This window comes from Myxocyprinus asiaticus, chromosome 36 (genome assembly GCF_019703515.2).
Source record: "Myxocyprinus asiaticus isolate MX2 ecotype Aquarium Trade chromosome 36, UBuf_Myxa_2, whole genome shotgun sequence".
NCBI classification, from domain to species: domain Eukaryota; kingdom Metazoa; phylum Chordata; class Actinopteri; order Cypriniformes; family Catostomidae; genus Myxocyprinus; species Myxocyprinus asiaticus.
Window position 1 is genome coordinate 13482982 of NC_059379.1, and position 27084 is coordinate 13510065.

The window sequence follows — 27084 nt, forward strand, 5'->3', positions numbered from 1 at the left end:
TTTAAGTCTTTGGTTCTTTTAACTGTGATGATTTTGGCTCACATTTAACAAAAACCCACCAATTCACTATCTCAAAAAAATTAGAATATGGTGACATGCCAATAAGCTAATCAACTCAAAACACCTGCAAAGGTTTCCTGAGCCTTCAAAATGGTCTCTCAGTTTGGTTCACTAGGCTACACAATCATGGGGAAGACTGCTGATCTGACAGTTGTCCAGAAGACAATCATTGACACCCTTCACAAGGAGGGTAAGCCACAAACATTCATTGCCAAAGAAGCTGGCTGTTCACAGAGTGCTGTATCCAAGCATGTTAACAGAAAGTTGAGTGGAAGGAAAAAGTGTGGAAGAAAAAGATGCACAACCAACCGAGAGAACCGCAGCCTTATGAGGATTGTCAAGCAAAATCGATTCAAGAATTTGGGTGAACTTCACAAGGAATGGACTGAGGCTGGGGTCAAGGCATCAAGAGCCACCACACACAGACGTGTCAAGGAATTTGGCTACAGTTGTCGTATTCCTCTTGTTAAGCCACTCCTGAACCACAGACAACGTCAGAGGCATCTTACCTGGGCTAAGGAGAAGAAGAACTGGACTGTTGCCCAGTGGTCCAAAGTCCTCTTTTCAGATGAGAGCAAGTTTTGTATTTCATTTGGAAACCAAGGTCCTAGAGTCTGGAGGAAGGGTGGAGAAGCTCATAGCCCAAGTTGCTTGAAGTCCAGTGTTAAGTTTCCACAGTCTGTGATGATTTGGGGTGCAATGTCACTGCACCCGTTTACCAAGTAATTTTGGAGCACTTCAGGCTTCCTTCTGCTGACCAGCTTTTTAAAGATGCTGATTTCATTTTCCAGCCGGATTTGGCACCTGCCCACACTGCCAAAAGCACCAAAAGTTGGTTAAATGACCATGGTGTTGGTGTGCTTGACTGGCCAGCAAACTCACCAGACCTGAACCTCATAGAGAATCTATGGGGTATTGTCAAGTGGAAAATGAGAAACAAGAGACCAAAAAATGCAGATGAGCTGAAGGCCACTGTCAAAGAAACCTGGGCTTCCATACCACCTCAGCAGTGCCACAAACTGATCACCTCCATGCCACGCCAAATTGAGATAGTAATTAAAGCAAAAGGAGCCCCTACTAAGTATTGAGTACATATACAGTAAATGAACATACTTTCCAGAAGGCCAACAATTCACTAAAAATGTTTTATGATGTATTCTAATTTTTTGAGATAGTGAATTGGTGGGTTTTTGTTAAATGTGAGCCAAAATCATCACAATTAAAAGAACCAAAGACTTAAACTACTTCAGTCTGTGTGCACTGAATTTATTTAATACATGAGTTTCACAATTTGAGTTGAATTACTGAAATAAATGAACTTTTCCATGACATTCTAATTTATTGAGATGCACCTGTATGTATATCGGTATTGACTATCGGCCAAAATGAGTTGGAAAATATCGGCAAAAATCCAATATCGTGCATCCCTAATTGAAACACTTGTGACCAGAGGCATCATGTAACAATTTTTTTTTTTAGTGGGCACCCAGTGGCAGTCCTGTCTCACTTGGTGCCCTATATGAGATCAGACATAGACCACAGAAAAAACAAAAAACAAATTTTAACTAATGGTAAATTTGTTTAGAATTCAAGGTGACCCATGTTCAAATCCTGACCTAATATATAATTGGGCCAACGCATTGCAAACACGCGGTCCACGTGATAAGAGTTACTTTGAAAAGTCTGTGCCATTTAACTGGATGTGTTGTTATTCAGTTAAGTTGCTATAAAGATATTGACTTTAACCTACCTGCTCAGCAATATTCTATTCAAGCTATTGCTCTGCCATCACGTTGACTTCAATGAGAAAACTCACAGAAGAAGCTATAGCATATAGATGTCTGCTATAGCACCTTGCGGCAACTTCAAGAATGCAACCTGTACTTAAGTTGTGTTATGAACTGCGGTCTGACTATTTTGGAATGCAACGATGCACAAAATTGAGCTTGCGTAGCTATAAGCGTCTGAATTCATGTACTTGCGTAGAAAATGTTTTGGACTTTCGGTCATACAAATTTTGAGCAATATAAAGATGGCCAGATGAAGGTAGAACTTTCTGTTGACAGAATGTTCAGAATTTGAAAGCAAATTATCTGTGAAAGGTGTGATTCAGTTGGACAGACCAAATAATTTATAATAATTTTTTGTTTTTTTGAAAGATGCAGTCAAACTTTACTTGGCTCAAAACTGAGGGGGCATGAGCCTCTTCTCTTTGAATAGGTGCCACCTCTGCTACTGACTGTAGGATGCAAAACTATGTAGGTAAACATGGCATACAATATATGCACACTTGTCTATGTCAGTCTGTGTTTGGGGCTAGTTTAACACATGAAAGAAAAAAAATCCTCTGAACAAATAGTAAATATTCTGAAACAATGCAGTAAGTCAAGGGCAAAGGCAATGGTGTGTGGCAGAAAGCAATCGCATGGCCTCCAGCATTTGTTTTCCAAGGAGTGCATGAGAGCTCCTGACCTACATTAACTAACTAATTACCTCCTCAGCCTGTGACTTGAGGCTATTGTCTGCCAAGCTGGCCCTTGACTTAACATTATACAAATGTTGTGTGAGGGTTGCTTGAAGGTTTCCACCTAATCCCCTTCCAGCCCACTGGCATGGCCAGCTGCACAGGGATTATAGGCACACCAACACATACATACTGTACACATGCACACACAATTTGCAAATAATCATCAGTGTGAGATCGTTAGCAACAAATGAACTCTAAAATTACAAGTAACTTGATTGTTGATTAACGACTGATGTGTCACAACCAGCACCTATCCTAAATAACAACAAGAGGTTGTTTAGAAAAAGGCTAGATGTTTGCTTGAAAGCTGCAGTTTATCCAAACAATACAAATAAGACCTAAAAGTAATTAGAAGTAATTTAATTTAAAAGTATATAGTATGTAGTGGATTACATTCTTTCAGTAACTTCACCAACACTGATATCTCTAGGAACTGCTATTAGACAGCACACTTTCTATTGGTGGTGCGAACTGCCAGACACATCATCGGAGGTGAGCTTCCCTCCCTCCAGGACATATACACCAGGCGGTGTGTGAAAAAAGCTCGGAGGATCATCAGAGACTCCAGCCACCTGAGCCATGGGCTGTTCTTACTGCTACCATCAGGCAGGCGGTATCACAGCATCAGGACCCGCACCAGCCGACTCCATGACAGCTTCTTCCCCCAAGCAATCAGACTTTTGAACTCTTGATCTCCCACGATCAAAATACATCAGCACTGCACTTTATTACTCTTACTCTTATATCTCACACCGGACTGTCATAAATTATATTATTATTATTATATTATATTCTCTCTTAACAACACACTGGCAACTTACTATCAACCGACAGCCTGAATGTCAATACAGTACAATACAACCTACTGTATATTTTATATATACTTTTTTTTATTGTATAATGTGTATTCTATATTGTGTGAATTGTATACTGTACATTGTATGTTATTATTTGTATACTGTGTTATGTGTAATTATGTGTATATTAGATTTTAAATTGTGTTGTAAATCTGATGTTAATTGTAAATTGGTATATGTCTCATCACTGTCACGACTACTATGTTGCTCGGAACTGCACCCAAGAATTTCACACACTATTGCACTTGTGTATATGGTTGTGTGACAATAAAAGTGATTTGATTTGATTTGATTACATGAGGAACATTTACAAAATTAGACAAAGAAAGACTGAAGGTGAACCAAAAGAGAGGGGGGAGTACAATTCTGTCAAGCTTGAAACCGATAACTTTACACTGTGAATCAGAGAGGGTCAGCCTGGGCCTTCTCTTCATAGTGCCCCAAACTCAATAGTAGAGTAGAGATTTCCCCTTGAGACTCTTGTCATCCTCCTCCCCCTTTAGATGCTGACTGGTGCACTGGGCTATAGAGGATTACCCTGGGCTGAACTAGCCACCTGCTCTGTATCAGACATGACACTGGCAAAACTAATCTTCCTGTGAGACACCTATTGCAAGAACCAATCGCCAACCCTGACAATGAAAGCAAACACTGACGCCTCATGTTTGAAAGCTAATCACACTGATGAAATTGCTATGGGCAGGACCCTTCATTCTGCTGCTCTATACTGTCAGAGAAACCTGAAGGAGCAGACATAATGTAAACAGTAAAGATGTACAGTGACTCCAAAAGCATATGGATACTTAAGCCACACTTCAAATGCATGAATTTCATTGGATTAAATAACAAAACATCAAAGTAAGTGTCATCTGAAATCAAATGATGCTAGACCTTTTCTCAGAATTCTGAGAATGAAGTCCGTTCCTCTAATTTTTTTTAACAGGTGTCCTGGCAGTTTAACCACGTGTCCTTCATTTAATTAACTACAGACCTATTCCACAAAGTTTGACACAAAAGACACTTTTATGTCATAATTTTAAACAGTTTAAATATTGCTTTTTCATTTAGACCCTAACAAACATCTTTCAGTGAAAAACTTCTTTTTGCTTGAAAAGAGAGCTTGTTTTATTAAAATAAACGTGACTTGGTTTGACATTTTATCTAATGCAATTAAATTCATATATTTACAAGTGTGGATTAAGTGTCCAAATAATGTTTGGGGGCCAAAGAAAGGCTCTTGGTGGATGTTTTTCATTGTTTTTTCTTATTCTTTATCATGTTTGACATCAAAGTCCCATCAAACACTAATGGTTATCAAAGACTAGTGTTTACCAAGGAAAATAGAGAAGACAAAAAAGGAACAGAGAGAAAGAAACAGAGAGAGGGAGGGGTGAAGGGACAGACAACAAAAACTCAGAAAAGTAACATAACCCGTTCGACCAGTTCCAAGTTCACCTCTCCAAAAAGAAAAACGCAAGTGAAACTGAGACTCCACACTCAGAGCTTCAATAGCCAGTCTCACAGACATGCATACCTATGCATTAAGATGGTGACAGCACGATCAGCACCTGTGGTATTGATCTGAGACATCCTCTGCAAAGCTGAAGGTCAAAAGCTAGCTATAAACATGGGCAATATCCATGTGGATAAGTCTATACAGCGTTGGTTGGCTTACTAATAGCTCTGTTATTTCATTTTCAACTAATTCCGTTACATCATAGAACATCCATATCTACCTCAAGGTGTGTTTTGACCCTGTTCTGAACTCATAGTTTTATTGTTATGGTACTGGATTTGCTGCTTGTGGAGCAGATTTTACCTGGTTTCTTTTTCCTGTTGGTGGCATACTCCGACTTCCTCAGAAAGCTGGGTGCTGTCTTCCTATAGAAGCTGTTCCTGTCAAGTGAACCCACATAAACTGGCTTTCGTGTCCGAACTTGACTTTCCACATCCAGTTTTCCTGAACCCAAATGATTACCATCCTGGTTCTTGTGGTCATAGCTAAGGTTAAGAGGATCCTCATAAGACCGTCTCACCCTGAGTGTCTCCTTGTGATAAACATCCTTTTCCCATTCCTTGCAGTGTCTTCCACTGCTGTAGTCACTATCGTAACCCTCTTGTTTGTATTCTTCTGAAACAGACCTTAGATCTCTATATTGTTCCCAGCTTTTCTGGTCATACTGATCACTCTCACATCCCTTATCTTCGTAGCAGTCTTTGACACCACTGTCATATCGTTCATCTTTCCAGAAGTTTCTTTCATCCTCGTCTCTAAAATCATGATAGTGCTTTTTTCCCCTATGGAGATCAATTATGTCTCTTTCCTTAGGCTCAAAGCAATACCACTTCTCAGGCTTGCTATTTTCTCTGTAATCATACCGGTCCCTCTCATTTAGGTCATTATGGTTCTCTTTCTTGCATTCATACCAGTCCTTGTCCTTGGCATCTAGGTTGTCACCTGACTTGTATTTAGAGTGGTCTCTGTCTCTAAGTTCAGCATCTGCCCTTTCTCCATGGTCACAGTAGTCAGCTTTCCTAAAATCCTTGCGGATCTTCTCCTTTTCTCTGTAGTCACAGTAATTTCCTTTACTTTGTGCATATCGGCCATAGTCTCTTCGTTCACATGAGTCTCTTTCTCTATATTGGTAGCTGTTACCTCTCCTACGGCCTTCCTCACAGTCCACATAGTCATAGCGGTCTCCTTTTCTGTGTTCAAAGCGGTCTTTCTCTCTACGATCATACTGGTCACGGTTTCTGGAATCATCCAGGTCGGTTTCTCTATATCTGTACCTGTCCTTTTTTCTGTTTTCATAATGTTCTTGATATTTACTGTCATAATGCTTATCTCTACGGTCATAACAGTCATATTTATCTAGCTCTTTAAAATCATGGTAATCCCGGCCTCTGCGGTCCCCATCTCTGTAATTTTCTCCCTCCTTATCGTAGTAGTCCACATTTTCATGGTCGAAATGGTGTGCATACAGATCTCTACAACTGTAAGGCTCTCGTTCTCCACAGTAATCATCTGATTCCCAAGAGTTGTACCGGTTCACATGGCCAGGAAGTTCCTTACTACTTGAGCTTGAAACGTAGTCTCTGTTCTCTCTGTGGGCGGAGTAATCCACATCATCTCTACACTCATAAAAACAATGATTGCCTGTATATTCCTGTGGCTTCCTGGGCTCCTGATACACAGCCTCTGGGGATTGATAGAAGAATTGCTGGGGAGGGGCCTCTCGATAAGTGACCCTGTCCCAATCTTCGTACTCCCAGCAGGTTTGATGGAACCCACTGGCTTGTCCGAGGGGTTGTCCGAGGTAGGCCTGGTGTTCCCAGTGTCCGGATGCAGGTCTGAAGTCCCGCTTGCATATGATGTGCTGCTGCTGTTGAAGTTGTTGCTGCTGTTGAAAATGCAGCATCTCCATGCATCGCTCCTTCTCCCAGCTCTCACTTACCAATTCCTCCACGCTCTTACCTCTCTTGGGAGAAGTTCTGCTGAAGTCCCAAGGCACTTGGGCAAATGGTATAGGGTGTCCCAGGACCACCTGTCCCTTCATAATGGCTTTGAGACTTCACTTTGTTCCCACAAGCAGGGCAAGCTGTGTTAGCTTCCCCAGTCTTTACATTCCAGATCTAGAGGAGTCCACCTGTTAGACATGCTCTCTAACTATCTGTCTCACTCTAACTCTCCTTCTCCGATGCCTGACAAAACAGGACTGTCTGGTTTAGACCTAAGAAACTCAATCTCTCTCTCTCTCTCTCTCTCTCTACTCAGCCAATAGGAACAGGAGAGGAAAGGATCTGGGGGAGGGAGGCAGAAAGAATGGAGGGAGGCCAGTGGGAGGATTTGGGGTTAATCATTGAACACAGTCACATGAATGGATTACAGGGAGGCTGCAATTGGCTGAAGTCTCTGCTTGCAGGAAAACACAGGCTGGGATTCACAGCCTTCCCTCTTTGAGGTGTTTTTAAACTTAGCAATGCTCATGAGAAGAACTTTATCTGCCTCTTGATGATGCGTATGGTCTATTTTAACTCTTTTGAATTTGGAACTAAAAGAAACATCTTGAATCTCTGTCTACTAATCTACAGTACTTGACTTTAAAAAGTCAAGAAAGAAAAAAATTAGCTAAGAAGACCCTGGCAGTATCTGTTCTTTCAAAAGCAGAATCATATCTGCTCTAACTTGTTCATAATAATTCAGAACCTGTTTAGTAACTTGTGAACAATGTATGCACATTAGTTTGATACTCAGATGAGTGAGGTTCCCATGATTTCATAATCTGCATTCATGTCTCAACGAGATGACCTGGGAAAGTTTGACAAGCCGATTATTCCAGAGAGCACCACACTCTGATGAGTGCCTTCATACTCCACAATGAGCCATTGTTAAAGACGTCCCCTGGATTCACAGTCTATGGCATCTTTTCACGCGAGGATGAAAAAAACCGCTATTCATATGCTTCAGTATAGTATATCACTCCCCTCAACAGTAAAGACAAAACAGTACACAGTTCTATGATTTACTACAGAACACAGTACAGGGAATTTGCTACAGAACACCAATCCCAGTACTGTGAAAATGTGTTTAAAAGAGGAAATAAAAGTGCTGAAGTGTTTTGCTACTAGTACTTACGGGATTAAAATGTAAGATATCACAAACGCTAAGGTTGAAAAGTGAGAATGGGAGATTTTCTGGTCCTGACTGCTTGTTTTCTTTTTTTATGAACTATGGTATTTTGATAATCAGTGTTTAAGATCTCACATTACTTTACACAGGGCAGACTGAAACTACAGTGTTTTTTTCACTTCAGGGACATCAAGAGTGACATTCCTCTTGTGTAAGGGTAGGCACATGAGTTTGTTTGTTTACACAAGTGCAAGCCTTTGAAACTAAGAACAGAACTCACTTTTAAACATTTCACACCTGGTGCCTTACATCAAAAGATGCATTTCATGCATTCACATAAAAAAATTGCTAATCAAATTCTGTTGAATGTTTTAGGTTAATATTTAAAAGAATAGATGCATGCAAATGGCAGAAAGTGTACGTGAACAAACATTATTCTGTAATGAGTGGCTCTTAATGTCCCAAGATTTTTTTAAAAAAGGAGGTGAAACCAGTTGCTCTAAGAAAAAAAGTATGAATCTCATTTAAGACACATTTTGGGCCTCTAGATCATAAGCATTTGAGGCACAGGCAATGTCTCTCAATGAGTACCTGTCTCATACATTTTTATTGGTCCAAAGTAATCATAGAACACAACAGGATCCAAAAAGCAATTACAGCATAAGAAGCATGCTTGAGACAGAGGTGAGGACATAAGTCTTGTATACCACTCCTCTCATCTCTGTTATTAAAAACCGCCTTCCATCTGCTCCCTCACAGCCTTTCCAGCAGGCGATGGGATCGTGCAGCTCTTTAAAAAGCCTTCTGTTAACCTGAATATAGTTTCATGCATGAGACGGGCATAGAAAAGCTGTGTGCTAAAGATTAGATCAAGGAAACAAATAAGCTTGATGCGTTTTATGAGCACCAAAACAGACCAGTTCCAGTTAGATCAAGGGTGAACAGGGCAGCTGAAGGCTGGAATGGGACACAAAATCCCATATACAAGCATAACTGCGCCCGTCATAAACAGAACTTTCTGTGTTACAATAATCTCACTGTGGGAAGATTTGTTTCCACATAAAATCTTTGGCTCTAAAACAAAAAACAAAACAAAAATAATAATAAATTATAATGTAAAATTTTATGTACGGACATATTTTATTAAATAAATAAACATTTCTTTCTCTCTTTCTTGTGTCAAATAACTGCTAATCCTGTCTTAATTCCAATTTTTTTCTATTTCTTTTTTCCATTCCTATAGAGATGATGAAATAAGAAATTAATCTCCTCCCACCTCTTGAAAACAACTGTACAGCAAACATGGCTCCACATAGCTGATATGCTCTTGACTCCCTATACTGTAACAATAAATAACCATTGTTTCTGCCCTCCCTGCTGGGAAACACACCCTTTTATGATGAATGTGGAGACACACACACCTCCCTTAAATGGATAAGAGAAACAGATCAGGAAATGCTGCTACTTGCACGATGATTCAATACGAGATTGGGGTTTGAAGGAAGTCTAGACCTGACACACATTGTATGTAACTAATTAATTCTGTTGGCATCATTCAACTATAGAGTGGGTGTCAAAAGTCTGAGTCCACATAAAAAATCTGGGATTCAAAATCTAATTTAAACCTCAATATAAGAAAGTTTTAGGATTTTGAAAAATTCAAAACAACTAAATTTGATGACATAAAATTAATGAAAATATTTAGTAACACTTTACAATAATGAACAAACAAGGAACAATACTTTTATAGCATTTATTAATATTGGGTAATGTTAATAAAACATATACATTTAATTTACATTTAAAGTTGTATACGTTAACATGAAATAGTATTAGTTAGTAATCAATAGTAATGATAAATAAACAAAAAAAACGAATGTATCAATTTTTAAAATAAACAAATTAATACATTCTGTAACAATTCATTATTCACGATACCTAATGCATTTACTAATGTTAATGAATACAACCTTATTGTAAAGTGTTACCAAATATTTACGATTTCATGGTTGTTATAATCAAATAAGGATATTGTGACACTGACAATGTTAACAGCATTGTACAAAAGGTCAGATTTCCTTGTTCCATTGAAGCAAATAAGATGGCCTTTACATTATTATATACATGCCAGTCCATGCCTTATATTTTATAAAGTAAAATAACGAAAACTGAAGAAATTCATGGGAATCTTTAAATTCAACTTTTCACTTAAATTGGTATGCAGAAAACATAATTTGTAATTAAAACAAATGAAAACAAATGCAGAAAAAAAGTGCACTCAGGCTTTTGAACCTCTCTGCATGTGTAATTCACTGAGTGTAAGCGTAACAAATCAATTTAATCTTGTTTACATTCACCAATCTAGCTTACATAAAAGGTCTTTTGATTAGTAAAGACAAAAGCATAAAAAAAAGAAGAAAAAGACTGACTGAAAAGAGAGGACTTTAAATTAAATTCAATTTCACATACTGTATACAAATGCTGTTGCTCAGATCTGCTGAAGTTAACCCAAGATAAACAGACATCACAGAGAACTGGTGGTATTCAGCATGCCTTGGGCACTGCTCCAAACCAAAGACATGCATCATTGTGCCTGATAATCATTCATAGCAAGCCATCCTTTGGTTTATATTGAGAGGTTTATATCCTATTATCAAGTCCAAAACATGATCCAAGTTTGAGATGAAATTCCTTGTCCCTTATTCTGAAAGTAGATAGATATACCTAGCAAGAAGTAGGTTACACTTATCAATGAAGATGTGTACACAGCTGTGTGCAAACAGTGTATTTGTGTGTGACGCACAAAGATGTCACATGCTATGAACACACATAAAGAAAAGAGCAATGCCTTGACTACGGTATGCCAAAAATAGCGAAGGAGCACAAAATAAATTTTGGAATGGAAAGGAAACATTAAAAAAAAGTTCATAGATTATCCTTAGCCGAAATCTATTACACCACATACTGAGAAGTTAATACACAATCCATCTCCTATTAACGAGCCATTCACACAGGCCACGTTTCAACCATTTTAGAATTGGTTTTCTATGCAAACATGCACTATACCGACGTCTTTGACCACTGAACTTCATCTTGCTGCTTTTTCAGCATCTCGTGCCATGAGCACAGGGTTTATAAGATGCTGTATCAAGTCAAAAACTTGTCTCACGTTGAAAACAGAAAAACATGGCATGCAAAAGTATAAATAAAACCTGGAATACAGCTCCTATATTAGACATGTCAATTTGTTAATTGCTAAATTGCTTTTATTTGAAGAGGTTTGGCTCTACTGGGACAATTACTGTACATGCAATTTGCAGAGACTTGTACAGAATGACTCGTATGACTGATTTACCAAAATATTAATACAAAAACTACCAGCAAATAAAAAAGCATCTTAAAACACCTGTATTCTTCTCCATTCCTTTATGCTGCACCTAGCTTTTTTTTTTTTTTTTTTTTAAACGCAAGAGCGTATTCTGTGTGAAAAGCCCCTAAGTCTTACCTGGTACACGTGTGGTTCTGGTTCCAAGAACATGGCCAAAAAGGGCCGTGAGGCGCACCATAGGCCGCACCAAAGAGCTCCAAAGTCTGGCTCTTAATCCACTGGTGCCCATGATCTCCAAAGAACCCTGATTACTGAGGTATTTCTACCACTTCCCCAAAAGGAAGCTGGATTGAGACAGGGATTATGAGGGTAAAGAGATATGGAGAGAAAGGTAGAGAGAGAGAGAGAGAGAGAGAGAGAGAGAGAGAGAGAGAGAGAGAGAGAGAGAGAGAGAGAGAGAGAGAGAGAGAGAGGAAAACAGTAACAGGGCTTAAAGAGAGGCCCTTGGTCACCACTTCCTCTCACTATAGTTTCAAAATGTATTTCATATGTAAGTGGGAAAGGTCTAACCAACAGGACCAGCATTCCACACTAAAGTAATATACCCACGCTAAGGCAATTACGAGGCAATTAATTTTAAATCACAACCACATCCATCAGATCTGTCTGAGTTGTGAGGCTAAAAGTACTTGCAAGTAATTGTCTTAGTGCAAATAAAATATTGCTTTGCTTTTCATTATTCAATTATTTTTAATGTAAATTATTAAATCATAATAAAGATAGATGTCTGAAACTGGTAAGGGAAGTAGTCATTATTCACTGAAAATCTTCAATCATGACATGGAAGCAATTAAGCAGATGTGCAAATGAGGTTTGAGAGCTATGGTGGAGTGGAAGATTTCCAGTGAAGACTTACATTTTCTTCTGTTCCTCACACAAAGCTATCGTGCTTCAGAAGACATGGAATACAGCGCACAAGTCAAATGGAGTATGTTTATGGTGCTTTATTTTCATTGCATTGTAACCCTGAAAGGGTCACCAGTCCAAAATCTCTGTCTGGTCAGCAAATGATCTTTTAGCATGCTAAGATTAACTTGAGAGCAGTTTAAAAGCTGGCCAGTGTTAAGGGCAACAGGTCAGAGAGATCTGGCTCACAGAGATCTCATAATGTTCTTTTGAACAGTGAACCATGAACATAATGCCTCATGTCACATTCTAGCAACAGCTGTGAAACAACACTCCAATGAATCAATGTGAAACAATACTGAACAACAGAAAAATATTACTAATCTCTAATGGTTTAGAAAAAAATCCCAAATGCCACTGTCTACTGATACTCTCCATTCTAGGATCCTTCCAATTTCCTCTCTCAGATTATATTGTTGGCAAAAAAACTTTTAAAAGTTGTGGGAAAGTCAGCCAATACATAGTCAATTAGACAGATTTCCCTTGAAATAAGTCATGTTGACTCACATGGTGAGGAGAAATTCAACTAAAAGCTGTATGTATCGACACACCCAGTACAGTGAACTTTATCTCGGATGACGGTTTCAATGCTATAATCCAGGGATGGGCAACTTTGAAGGGGGCGAGGGCCAACATTTTTTTCTCCATTCTACCAAGGGGCCGTATTACAAATCTGCAATGTTCACCCCTTTACTCAGTTTCCACATTATTGTGGGTAATCTATGCACAATTAATGCAATGTTCTTTTAAAGTTTTTTTTACCTATATTAAAATCTTTAACAATATTTATAAAAACTAATATAATTATTTTATAATTTGCGTTTTTACTAAAACATGCCGTTCACATGTACAAATTCATGTTCAATTGACAAGCAATATACTTCAGACTTTGGTGATTCCCGCACTGTCACGGATTTTGTAAAAACTTTTGATGCCTTTTACCCTTGTATTTTATTTAAACTTTACATCTGTGAGGAGGGCAGCTCTGGTGTATATATCTCTCATACTGTAAGCCTCTTTGATCACTTATCAATGGTGTATTTGCGAATCAAACTGAAATCTTTAATGACAGATTTCGTATCCAGGCAAACAAAAGACATGGGTTCCACCTGCGTACATTAACAATAGTGCGCTCTTGTCGCTGACAAGCTGAGGTAAAATTTATCTCAACTTGCTTTATAAATGATGAGCAAGTGTAAGATATTGCATGCTAGAATCCTAGAGTGATCGGCAGGTCTGCTAAGAACAAGCGACCTCTTTTGGTCAATAGTTGTAATAACATCATAAACTGAATGTAATCTTTACATAATCCCTTTTTCAAAGAAATAAAATCAACCCTCAGTCTCGTCCGACGGGCCGTATTCAACGATACAGAGGGCCGTTGCCACCAGTTGCCCATCCCTGTTATAATTGAAAGTATTCAGAGGGAACACCTGTAACACAGCAACTTCATTTGACCTCAAAAAGAGGATAGTGGCTGAATGGTATGGGTATTTTATACGATTCAAATCATTGACACAAGCAACAGCACTGCTATGCAAATCCAAGCATGCAGGTATTCAAATCAAACCTCTGCATCCGCAACACACACAGCCACACAGGTTGCTTTCTAGGATTGAAGTTGGTTCTGTTTATTCAGTGAGTGACCAATAGACAGGGTTGGGGGGGTTACTTTTGAAATGTATTCCACTACAGAGTACAGAATACATGCTGTAAAATGTAATTTGTAACATATTCCGTTAGATTACTCAAGGTCAGTAACGTATTCTAAATACTTTGGATTACTTCTTCAGCACTGGTAGATTTTTTTCACTTGTTTTGACTATAAAAACTCTGCCAGTACAGTAAGACAAAATACACATGTTAAAAATACATTCTCTGAAAAACCTAAATGTCTTATGCAGTGTTGTTTCTAAAACAAGATCAATCTAATTGATCTTGTTTTAAGGATTTTCAGATATTTTTTCAGGAAAACAATACAAAAATTATCATCAAGAATACGATTTTTGCCCTAATATCAAAGGTCTCACTAGAAAAAAAGAAATTATGATCCAACGTGAATTTTCTTGATAAGAAATATGATCGTGCCTGGTAACGTTCTTGTAAAATGGCTAGAAATAGCATTTTAGCTTAGCATAAAGCTGACAATTTACACAAGGTATATTTCTCTTTCTTCTGCTCCAAACTTACTTCAAACTTACTTCTCTGTCTGCCCGTATGAATGTAACACATCACAAGAAAGTGTTTCACTGCTGTCCAAATGCACTTTGGATCGCATCATGTATATGTATAAATGTTTTCCATCTGAAAGGACTAAATATTAAATGAAACAAATGACAATAAAATGCAAAGTAATCTCTTCAGGAATCAAAATACTTTTTGAATGTAACTGTATTCTAATTACCAATGATTTAAATTGTAACTGTAGTGGAATACAGTTACTTATATTTTGTATTTTAAATACATAATCCCATTACATATATTCCGTTACCTTCCAACCCTGCCAACAGATAAGAGTTAAAAGGGACATTAATTCTTACAGGGAGAACTCCCTGTTGTCCATCTCAAAGAGAGACAGACTGATAATCCGTTTGACCAATGTTTTTTTTTGTTTTTGTTTTTTACTGATATTCACCCCTTCCTACTTAATTGGTTCTTTAATATTGGGTCTACCAATAAATGTCCCCATTTGGTCTCTAAAGAATAGCAAACATTGAAAAAAATGGAATACATTTATGCACGCTGATATAACAGAATAAAAAAAATAGTTTTATAAGAAAAATATCTGTAATAGGTACATATGCGGTTTAGTATGTGTTTTGTATGTATCTGTAATGAACATACATCCCTTGTAATGTACTGATGATCTTTTTGAATTGTTTTTAATATCATGTGACTTCCTGTTGGAAGGTAACTTGTGGATGACGTCATTACCTGTCCCTATAAGGTCTAGTTCAATATGGGGGTTTTGCCTGATGAAGACCTAACTAGTCGAAATGTAACTTTTTTTTATAATATATCTGGATTTTAAATATCAGTGTACGAACATCTATTCCTTTTTTCTATGTTTGATATATTTTTTTCCCTGCACCTGTACCCAACTTGGGCTTTGGAGACAGATTAACAACCAACACCACCACTGTGCATTCAACAGGAAACAATGGTATTCAGAGAACGTAACTTATGTATTGTTTGCATAAAAAACTAACATGACAGCAGTTGATTTTTTAGTGAAAAACACAAAGCATTTTAAACTTAATGGTTACATAACACTAGTGGTTGACCGATATGTTTTTTTTTAATGGCCATTATCCAGAGAGCAGGGTGGCCGATAGGCGATATAATGCCGATATATCACACTGTTTAATAAATAACGTACATAAAATTGCTAAAAAAAAAAAAGAAAAATTATAAAAAAATTTTTAATAAACTCTTATTTAGCAATAATTTCACTCAAAACTTTAACTTTTTAAAAAAGAATCTTAAAAAAAAAAATGGTGTTTTAAATGGTAGACAGCTGTTTCTTCTGATTTCTGTTTAGTCATCCACTTTTAGTAATTTATTTGCACAAAGAAATTGTTAATATACATTAGGAAGAAGGACATACCTTGCACACAGTAGTCTAGCAACCATGGATGGCATGTGCAAATGCAAATGCATTTTCTCACAAAATACAGAATCAAACCAATTGCACATCCATGGCACAGTGAATATGACATTTACTCGTAGCGCACGTGAAGCACTTTTACTTTGAAGTTGCTCTGACAATTTACACGGCCCGGATCGCCTGCTTGGATTGTCATGGACTGACCATCATGTAATATTTTCATCATGTAACAGAGGAACTGTGAGTTTTGATCCTGGCTGATAGCAGCTTCAGAGGAAGATATTATATGAGCGCTCAACAGGAAGAAAGCGCTGGATTTTCTTGAGGTTCTTGAATTAAATCTGTTTACATGAGATATCTGCATGTTTGTGGATGGTATATTATAGAAGATATTTGCCTTTTTATCATTAGTCAAGAAAGTTCAAAGTTACAGGAAACTGTCAACCCTTGTGTTGTGTTGAAATTTTTTACCTAATTTGGTGTTTCCGGTCAAAACATTGCATATGAATCTCCCGTTATGCTATATTATCACCAATATATTGATCGTAGGCCTCACTGACCTGAGCTTATGCACCTCTGTTATTGAGTGAGGACAAAAAAAAAAAAAGCATTATTTGTGGATAGTTTTGGTAATATTAAATATGTAATAATTCTGTACTATTTATCACACTACTGTGCTTTAATGTTTAACTAGGAAGTTAGTTTTGAAATGCTTTTATTTTGTACCAAATGGCACAATGTCACACTTGTGGAACATGCTGACGTCAATCATTTTCAAAAATGTTATAATATTCAAAAAGTAGAAATACAACTATAAAAAAACTGGATATTTAAAAAATACTCACTATTTGTCATAAAAAAAAAAAGTAAGATCGGTCGACCTCAACTTCAAAACAATCAATCAATTAATTTGTAAGTAGAGGTTGACCGATTTTACTTTTAAATACCTTCCATGATTACTGATCTACTGTGTGCACTATATTTTCTTCTTCCTTTTATTAATATGTTTTAACAATTTCTTTGTGTGAACAAATTACTAAAATGTCATGACTAAACGGAAACTAGGAGAATCTTCTACCATTTAAAAGACACAATTCTTTTAAGATTTACAGTATTTTCTTGTTTTATAAATTAAAGTTTTTGTGTGAAATTTTGAGTTATGTATGTCATATACTATCATATTAAATTGCATGATATAATTCTGATATATAGATATCGACATCAGTCATTAAAAAAGCCATATCAGTCAATCAATATCTGTGAGTATAGAGAATAATCTGAGACTTTTACCTTGTAGCTGCTGTTGTTCTAGAGTAAGTGTCTCCATGGAATAGGTACAGAACTCTAGATTCTCCAGAGCCTGTTGTCTTGCAGGCTCATCCTGCTCCTCTTCCAGCATGGCCTGCAGCTCCTCGGCTGTGTGAGAGTACATATCAATGTCCCTCTCCACCTCCTCCAACCTCAGGAGCAACCTGTATTGCTCCTGTTCCCTCTCCCTTTCTCTCTCCATCTCTTTCTCCAGAGCATCTTCTGCCTCCTCCATCTCTTCAACTATCTCTTCCTCATCTGGCAAGGTGTAGAAGGGGTTGGAGGTGGGTGGAGGAGGACAAGGTGTGACGGTGCTGGTGCGTGGGCAGGGAGGAGGTGGACGTGGCGCTGGGCGTGCAGGCTTATAAGGTTGAGAAGCAATGCGGTCATTGGTGGAAAGACAATGCAAGTTTGTAGGAGCTGGTGGCCTTAAGACCCGTGGCCGAGGAGGAGGTGGGCGTAATGTTTTCCGTCTCTCTAAAGAGGAGGAGGCAGAGCCAGAAGGGGAGGAAGTGGAAGGGGACAGACGGTCCATTAAGGAGTGTGAGGAGCCACGGATTATGTCATTCTCACTGCTGTAGTCCATAATGGAGAAATGGCGGGAAACTTTGCCGCATCCGCCACTAACCTCCTCCCATCTATTTTGTTCAGTGGCTCCATTGCTATGACCCGGCAAACTCCTTTCAAACTCTGTCAGCTGCTGGGAAAGCTTGGCTTCAAGATCCCCAGCAGATACAGCCAGAGTCCCAAGTGTCTGAGATGTCGGCAACCCATTTGAGCTCTGTCCCTGAGACCATGCCCAGTGGTCCCTGTGGCCACCAGAGATTAAGTCAGCATCGCTGACACTTGCATGTCGAGTCAACTTCTTCTCCCTGTTCTTCTGACCAGAACGTGTCGAGATTTTACTGCTAAATGGATCTCTGCTGCCATGAGAGGCATAGTGGCCATTGTTTCTTGTCCACGTGGAATTAGGTGGCGTTCTGGTGGGTGGGTCCAGACTTTGGTTCCTTGTGATGGGTGCTGGGGGATGTTCTTGTAAGCTGAAATGGGAACTTGTGCTGTATTGTCTTTTATTGAGAGCATGTAGACTCGGCCTAGGTGGCAACTGGGGTCTACCAAATGTGGGGCTTCCTGTATTGGTCCTTTGGACTGCTCGTTGGGCTGAGCTACCAACTCTATGGGGTTGGGTATGAGGGGGTGGGGGTCTCTCGATCCTTCGTTTTTTAACCTGTGGTTGATTTTGAATCACTCCTCTGTCTTGAGGACTTCTATCGAAGTGTGTGTAGCTAACATTGTCTTCCTTTCTTTCCTCCTCCCTGCGTTCAAAGTAATCCAGGTCCCAAACAGTATGGTCCTCCTGAGTTGCCCACTCTTGGCCGTATTCTGGCACTGTGTGATCCTGAAGAGCCAGGTTATCATCAGGAGTATAGCACTCCTCTTCCTCTCTCTCAGGTACACTGATTTTATTCATTAACATCTCAGTTTGAGGTACAGTCTGCAGCTGCCCCTCCATCTTGACAAATCGATGGGGGAAAACTCCTCTTCTGCCATGTATTTGCCCCTCCAACCAGCCATCCTCTAGTGTCGCCAGGATTCGGATCCTATCTCCTACATCAAAGTCCAGCTCGCCAGGCTCAAGGGCCCGGAATTCATACAACGCAACACCATATAGCGCTCCTTCCTCTTCCTCTTGCTGTTGTTGAATCTCCAATTTAGGATTTTCCTCGTCTCTCTCTTCCTCTTCCCTTCTTTCTTCTTCTTCTATGATGTAAGCCGGGTACTGTTCCAGGCTTTCAGGTTCGGGCCCCTCCAATGGTGAGCGCAGGGGTCCGAGCAGCTCCACAAAGCCCTCAGGAAAAACACCAGTTCTGCCTTCCAGCTCACCCTGGAACCAGCCATGCTCTGGTAGGCCGACGATGGTGATGACATCACCCTCCCGGAAGTCCAGCTCCTCATCCAGTTGGGCGTGGAGGCTCATGAGAGCACGGGCCTGGCCAAGTGCATGTGGGGGGAGTTCAGAGGCCTGGGCAGCCGCGCTGCGCTCTGACAGCTGTCTGGATCGACCTGAAAGCTCCAGCTCTTTAACACATGACGTGGGGAAGAGTCCACATGAGCCCCACGCATTATGCCCTCTCATCCACACCACATCCACACTGCCTTCAGCAGCAACCACATCACCTACAGCAGGAAAAAGTGATAAGACATATATGCTTGGTAATATATTACTAATAAATTACTTGCTTTGCAGAACACTGTCTGCTAAATGTCTAAAATGTTTAAGAAGATATAACTTCAGAAGGATAACTGTGTTAATACTAGGGCTGGGAGATTAAAAAACAAAAAAACAATTAATGTAGTATCCCTTCCTGAAACTTCACTAATGTTTGTCCCCAATTCCTGTGGCTAAAATTGGCATATGTACATTTCCAGGAGGTACACGTCTGACTCGACTGCACATCCTAGCACAGATTATTCATTATGCGTGTTGCATGTCCCAGGCATGATTACCACGGGAGCGGAAATACTGTAAGGAGAATGGAGCCAGGTTTGGGAGAGATACAGGCAAGCTCCCGTATCTCTTTGTATCACCCGAAAACACTCGCTCATTGTCATCTGAACCAGTGCCAAAAGTGAAACCGTGCGAGACAGACCCAGCGTGTGCACAACGGAGACTTAATCGTAGCCAGAAAAAAAAATTATAGTTTTGAGATTCTAAACTTCAGCATTCAATTTGCATAATATCTGTATGTATAGTGTCTTATAATGCATTAGCAATGTACGCTTAAGTTTATCTTGCCAGTAAAGCTTGATATAAATTTAATCTGCCTAGTATTTGATGACCTTACTATTAAAAAAGTCCACTGGAAAATGGCAGAAGTTTTTCCCAACTTTTAGTTACAACATGTCCACTGATTTTATAGCATGTACAGGTGCATCTCAATAAATTAGAAGGTCGTGGAAAAGTTCATTTATTTCAGTAATTCAACTCAAATTGTGAAACTCATGTATTAAATAAATTCAATGCACACAGACTGAAGTAGTTTAAGTATTTTGTTCTTTTAATTGTGATGATTTTGGCTCACATTTAAGAAAAAACCAACCAATTCACTATCTCAAAAAATTAGAATATGGTGACATGCCAATCAGCTAATCAACTCAAAACACCTGCAAAGGTTTCCTGAGCCTTCAAAATGGTCTCTCAGTTTGGTTCACTAGGCTACACAATCATGGGGAAGACTGCTGATCTGACAGTTGTCCAGATGGCAATCACTGACACCCTTCACAAGGAGGGTAAGCCACAAACATTCATTGCCAAAGAAGCTGGCTGTTCACAGAGTGCTGTATCCAAGCATGTTAACAGAAAGTTGAGTGGAAGGAAAAAGTGTGGAAGAAAAAGATGCACAACCAACCGAGAGAACCGCAGCCTTATGAGGATTGTCAAGCAAAATCGATTCAAGAATTTGGGTGAACTTCACAAGGAATGGACTGAGGCTGGGGTCAAGGCATCAAGAGCCACCACACACAGACGTGTCAAGGAATTTGGCTACAGTTGTCGTATTCCTCTTGTTAAGCCACTCCTGAACCACAGACAACGTCAGAGGCGTCTTACCTGGGCTAAGGAGAAGAAGAACTGGACTGTTGCCCAGTGTTCCAAAGTCCTCTTTTCAGATGAGAGCAAGTTTCATATTTAATTTGGAAACCAAGGTCCTAGAGTCTGGAGGAAGGGTGGAGAAGCTCATAGCCCAAGTTGCTTGAAGTCCAGTGTTTAGTTTCCACAGTCTGTGATGATTTGGGGTGCAATGTCATCTGCTGGTGTTGGTCCATTGTGTTTTTTGAAAACCAAAGTCACTGCACCCGTTTACCAAGGAATTTTGGAGCACTTCATGCTTCCTTCTGCTGACCAGCTTTTTAAAGATGCTGATTTCATTTTCCAGCAGGATTTGGCACCTGCCCACACTGCCAAAAGCACCAAAAGTTGGTTAAATGACCATGGTGTTGGTGTGCTTGACTGGCCAGCAAACTCACCAGACCTGAACCCCATAGAGAATCTATGGGGTATTGTCAAGAGGAAAATGAGAAACAAGAGACCAAAAAATGCAGATGAGCTGAAGGCCACTGTCAAAGAAACCTGGGCTTCCATACCATCTCAGCAGTGCCACAAACTGATCACCTCCATGCCACGCCGAATTGAGGCAGTAATTAAAGCAAAAGGAGCCCCTACCAAGTATTGAGTACATATACAGTAAATGAACATACTTTCCAGAAGGCCAACAATTCACTAAAAATGTTTTTTTTATTGGTCTTATGATGTATTCTAATTTTTTGAGATAGTGAATTGGTGGGTTTTTGTTAAATGTGAGCCAAAATCATCACAATTAAAAGAACCAAAGACTTAAACTACTTCAGTCTGTGTGCATTGAATTTATTTAATACACGAGTTTCACAATTTGAGTTGAATTACTGAAATAAATGAACTTTTCCATCGACATTCTAATTTATTGAGATGCACCTGTATACATATACTTTTCTACCTGTAAAAATCTGTCTAAATCTATTCGTAAAAAATACATTTAAATAACTAAAATAAATAATGACTAACCAATTTCTTGCAAGTTCTTTGAGACAAAGTATAAAGATATTTACGATTATACTTTAATGCTTGTTTTAATGTACCATGTACCATGATTGCATCTGTGTTAAGCTCACTTCTGACCTTAATTTAGGCAGTAGTAAAGTCATTACTGTGGTCAGTTTCAGTCAGCAAACACACACACATACACACACACACACAGACAACAACAGGAGCCAGAATGTCCACTAGGGTCACAGGGGTCACATTCCACACATTGGAAAATAAACTAGCACAGCATTTTTGATCCCCATTGACCATGATAGAGAAAACTAAATTCATATAATGGTGATTTTCATATCAAAACAAAGGAAGTGTGTGCTCTACAAATTATAGTTTCCACATAAAATCACTACAGACCATTACACAGAGAATAACATTCAAATGAACAACACTAAACAAACAAATTAATAATCTAAAATGATGCTTGTGAGCAATGAGAAGAGAGAACAAAGTAAAACTGAAATAAACTACAGAACAGAATATATAATAAACACATACATTCAGAATTTTACTGTTCTTTACTATTCATTGAAAATAGGAGGATCATTTACCATTAAATATAAACACACAACTAGTGACATCTAGTGGAGAACTGGGAACTAGACTTATTATACATGCTATTTTTAAAAAGCACAGTGCTCAAACACTGAAAAAAATAATTCATGAAGATTTAAATGATCTATCATTGCCTTATGGAATTGTGCCTTACTTAAATTCAAGTCTCTACTTTTTTAAATAGCAAACAAATGGATTAAACCTCTATATCCCCAGCAGTTCGTGTTTTTCCCCATGTTCCTGTGGCTACAATCTTGTGAATTATGACGTAGAGCTCTGCTCTCTGTTCTAAAAAAACTAAATTAGCACTCATAAATGACATTACGCCGCTTTGAGTGAGCAGGATTTATGCTGAGGAAGAGAGAAAATGGCAGTACAAAGGGATTTAATATTGTCAACAACCTAAAATGTTTATGGCAAACAGTCAGTGATGAATCTATTATGTTAGATTAACCTAAATAAACAAGAAGTGTTTAAAAAGAGCATAAGTGACCACATATTTTTCTTTAACAATTTTCTTAGTATGTTTCTTTTAGCCATGTCACCATATATATTTTGATATATATTTTATATTTTCACCAACTTGTGTCCCTTCTGTACCCAGCATTATAGTGAGTCCCCCTTAAATGAGTGACCTTATCAGATCTGGAGAAAACATGTTCAGTAACAGAGAGAGTGGTGTATGTACCTCTCTTTAATGGTAAGTTTCCAGGCTCCACCGAGTTAAAGTCATTGATGCACACATAGAGATTCTCTCCTGTCTTGGTGCTTGGGATTGTAACAGGTTCCACAAAAGTGCTGGGAAACTGGCCTGAGGAAATACCAAGAAAAAAGAAAGAACTAGATTTGCATTTACTGAAGGAAATACCAGCACTTGCAAGGCAGAAAAAAATGTCAATTAGAAAATGAATGCTGAATGCTCTATTCATTATGTCAACATGACATTTTCAAACTTTATTCTTGAAAAAGTTAAACATCTTAAAAAGTGTAACATTTATATAAAAAATAAAAAAAATGTATAATATATATATACACTATATTGCCAAAAGTATTCACTCATCTGCCTTTAGATGCATATGAACTTAAGTGACATCCCATTCTTAATCCATAGGGTTTAATATGACGTCGACCCACCCTTTGCAGCTATAACAGCTTCAACTCTTCTGGGAAGGCTTTCCACAAGGTTTAGGAGTGTGTTTATGGGAATTTTTGACCATTCTTCCAGAAGCACATTTGTGAGGTTAGACACTGATGTTGGACGAGAAGGCCTGGCTCGCAGTCTTCGCTCTAATTCATCCCAAAGGTGCTCTATCGGGTTGAGGTCAGGACTCTGGGCAGGCCAGTCAAGTTCTTCCACATCAAACTCGCTCATCCATGTCTTTATGGACCTTGCTTTGTGCACTGGTGCGCAGTCATGTTGGAACAGGAAGGGGCCATCCCCAAACTGTTCCCACAAAGTTGGGAGCATGGAATTGTCCAAAATCTCTTGGTATGCTGAAGCATTCAGAGTTCCTTTCACTGGAACTAAGGGGCCAAGCCCAGCTCCTGAAAAACAACCCCACACCATAATCCCCCCCTCCACCAAACTTCACAGTTGGCACAATGCAATCAGACAAGTACCGTTCTCCTGGCAACCGCCAAACCCAGACTCATCCATCAGATTGCCAGATGGAGAAGCGTGATTCGTCTCTCCAGAGAACGCGTCGCCACTGCTCTAGAGTCCAGTGGAGGCGTGCTTTACAACACTGCATCCGACGCTTTGCATTGCACTTGGTGATGTATGGCTTGGATGCAGCTGCTCGGCCATGGAAACCCATTCCATGAAGCTCTCTACGCACTGTTCTTGAGCCAATCTGAAGGCCACATGAACTTTGGAGGTCTGTAGCGATTGACTCTGCAGAAAGTTGGCGACCTCTGCGCACTATGCGCCTCAGCATCTGCTGACCCCGCTCTGTCATTTTACGTGGCCTACCACTTCGTGGCTGAGTTGCTGTCATTCCAAATCGCTTCCACTTTGTTATAATACCACTGACAGTTGACTGTGGAATATTTAGTAGCGAGGAAATTTCACGACTGGACTTGCACAAGTGGCATCCTATCACAGTACCACGCTGGAATTCACTGAGCTCCTGAGAGCGGCCCATTCTTTCACAAATGTTTGTAGAAGCAGTCTGCATGCCTAGGCGCTTCATTTTATACACCTGTGGCCATGGAAGTGATTGGAACACCTGAATTCAATTATTTGGATGGGTGAGTGAATACTTTTGGCAATATAGTGTGTGTGTATATATATATATATATATATATATATATATATATATATATATATATATATATATATATATAAAAATATAAACCAATTATAGCACACTTAAGGATTAAATTATCCACAACAACATTTTGAAGTAGGAGGAGTCTGTAAATTAAGCGGTTTAAGATGAATTAATTACATTCATTTATACTTGGGGTTAAGGGTCTAGAAATACCCCTAACAAGAAAGATTTAGCAATATAGTGCTGCCTTGAAAGCACTGTAATGAAAATATAATCAACACTGGTACATAAGACTACATGTATTGAGGGTTAAAGGCAAGGTTTTACCTGTGACTCCATCTTTGATTCCGAGCAGCCAAAATTCATCAACAACACTGACCACTTCAATGACATCTCCAGTAAAAAGAGGCAGTTCTTCGGATACGCTCGGGAGGAACTCGAAGACGGCACGCACCACCGTTCCAGCCTCCATGTTCACTCATTACCTGACCATCACAAACAACAGAGATGACATACAAAAAAACAATTATATTTCAATGCTTTTCTTTTCTGGTTCTTAACTAATACCTTTTCCTATGTATGCATGTAGTCATATCACATTCTAAAGCAATGAACTCAAAACATGACTTCATACCAGCTGTTAGAAACTTACAACAATTCTCTATGATGAGCAAACTTAACATGAACTAAGCCTGTCGCGGTTATTAATTAATCGTCTGATCGCGGTTATTTGATCTAACTATGTTTTTTTGAGATAATACTGTGATTATTGTGCACTTTAAATTCCAATCATATTTTAATGCCCAAATAAGGGACTTTTAAGCCAATATATAAATGCCATAAACGGCACGTTTGTGCATCAGTCAATTGAACTCCGAGTGGCACACCGCGTACATCAACCCTGAGCAGCTCCTGTCTGGAAGAGCGTGTGAAATGCTTCTCAAACGCTCTGATGCACGAGCAATCAGCTGAGGCTCATGCCAAATTCCCGTGAAAATATAAACAAACAAAGACAAACATTCCGTGGAGTGATAAAATGATGAAATCTCAAAGGTTTTGCTTCATGAGAAATAAGGGCTCCTGGGTTTCATCAAAGAGCATTAACCTTTTCATGAGTAGGGTCTAAATCCCTCTGCAATGCCCCCTGGAGTGAGTTATGTTTGCATGTGACACTGCAAAAGAGGGAGTCAGAGTGTAGACGTGTATTTTTTTTATTATTTTATTTAAAGTTTTGGTTTCTTGTCAAAAACAAAAATACTGTATATAATATAATAAACATGAACAAATGGGTTATGTCTATTGTGCTGTTTTTGGTTTAGTTATAGCTGTAAAAAACAAATGAACAAATAATATCAGCAGTCAGGTTTATGGATGGATGAATGGATGGAGACAAAAATATAATCGTGCCACCATATTAATTTATTTCATTATAAAACTAAAATGTAATTAAAAAAAACAAGTTTTTGAAATTGATGACTTGGACCAAATAATAAAGAAAAGCAGCCAATAAGTGCCCAACATAGATGGGAACTCCTTCAATACTGTTTAAAAAGCATCCCAGGGTGATACCTCAAGAAGTTGGTTGAGAAAATGTCAAGAGTACATGTCTGGAAATTCTAGGCAAAGGGTGTCTACTTTGAAGATACTAAAATATAACACAGTTTTGATTTATTTTTGATTTTGTTTAGTCACAACATAATTCCCATAGTTCCATTTATGTTATTCCATAGTTTTGATGACTTTACTATTATTCTAAAATGTGAAGAATAAAAATTATAATAAAGAATGAGTGTTTCAAAACTTTTGACCGGTAGAGAGAGAGAGAGAGAGAGTGAGTGAGTGAGTGAGTGAGTGAGTGAGTGTGTGTGTGTGTGTGTGTATATATATATATACACACACACACACACACACACACACACACACACACACACACACACACACACACACACGCATATATATACATATATACATATACATATACACATATACATATGTATGTATGTATACACACACACACACATACATACATATGTATGTATGTATACACACACACACACACACCATACACATATATCTACAAAAAACTACTATACGGCAAGATGTTGCTATTAATGTGCAAATTAAATGTAAAATGTGCATTGTGCATTGCCACTCAGAGGAGTCTTCTCTCCCTGCACAGAGAGGAGTCATTGTAGATGGCTATTGCAGTGGGCAGGAAAGACCTGTAACAGTCCTTATTGCAGCGGAATTGAAGGAGCCTCCGACTGAAGACACTCTGTTGGCCAGTAGGTTGTGTAGTGGGTGTGTAGTGTTGTCCATTATGTTGAGCAGATTGTGCAA

General features: G+C 38.8%; 1 protein-coding gene across 4 annotated transcripts in view; it reads right to left on the reverse strand.

Annotated features, from left to right (window-relative positions):
- LOC127426870 (dynamin-binding protein-like) overlaps nucleotides 1–27084 on the reverse strand; it is an 84817-nt gene that overhangs the window by 35891 nt on the left and 21842 nt on the right. For 3 of the 4 annotated variants that reach the window (XM_051673940.1, XM_051673939.1, XM_051673938.1), the window contains 3 exons: nucleotides 25072–25229; nucleotides 23160–23282; nucleotides 17266–19461 (listed from right to left, as the gene is read on the reverse strand). In XM_051673940.1, the coding sequence (XP_051529900.1) occupies nucleotides 17266–19461; nucleotides 23160–23282; nucleotides 25072–25216 (2464 nt within the window). In that variant the 5' untranslated portion in view covers nucleotides 25217–25229. Of the gene's footprint in view, nucleotides 1–5263; nucleotides 7137–17265; nucleotides 19462–23159; nucleotides 23283–25071; nucleotides 25230–27084 lie in introns of those variants that run through there. The other variant, XM_051673941.1, reaches the window with a different exon arrangement.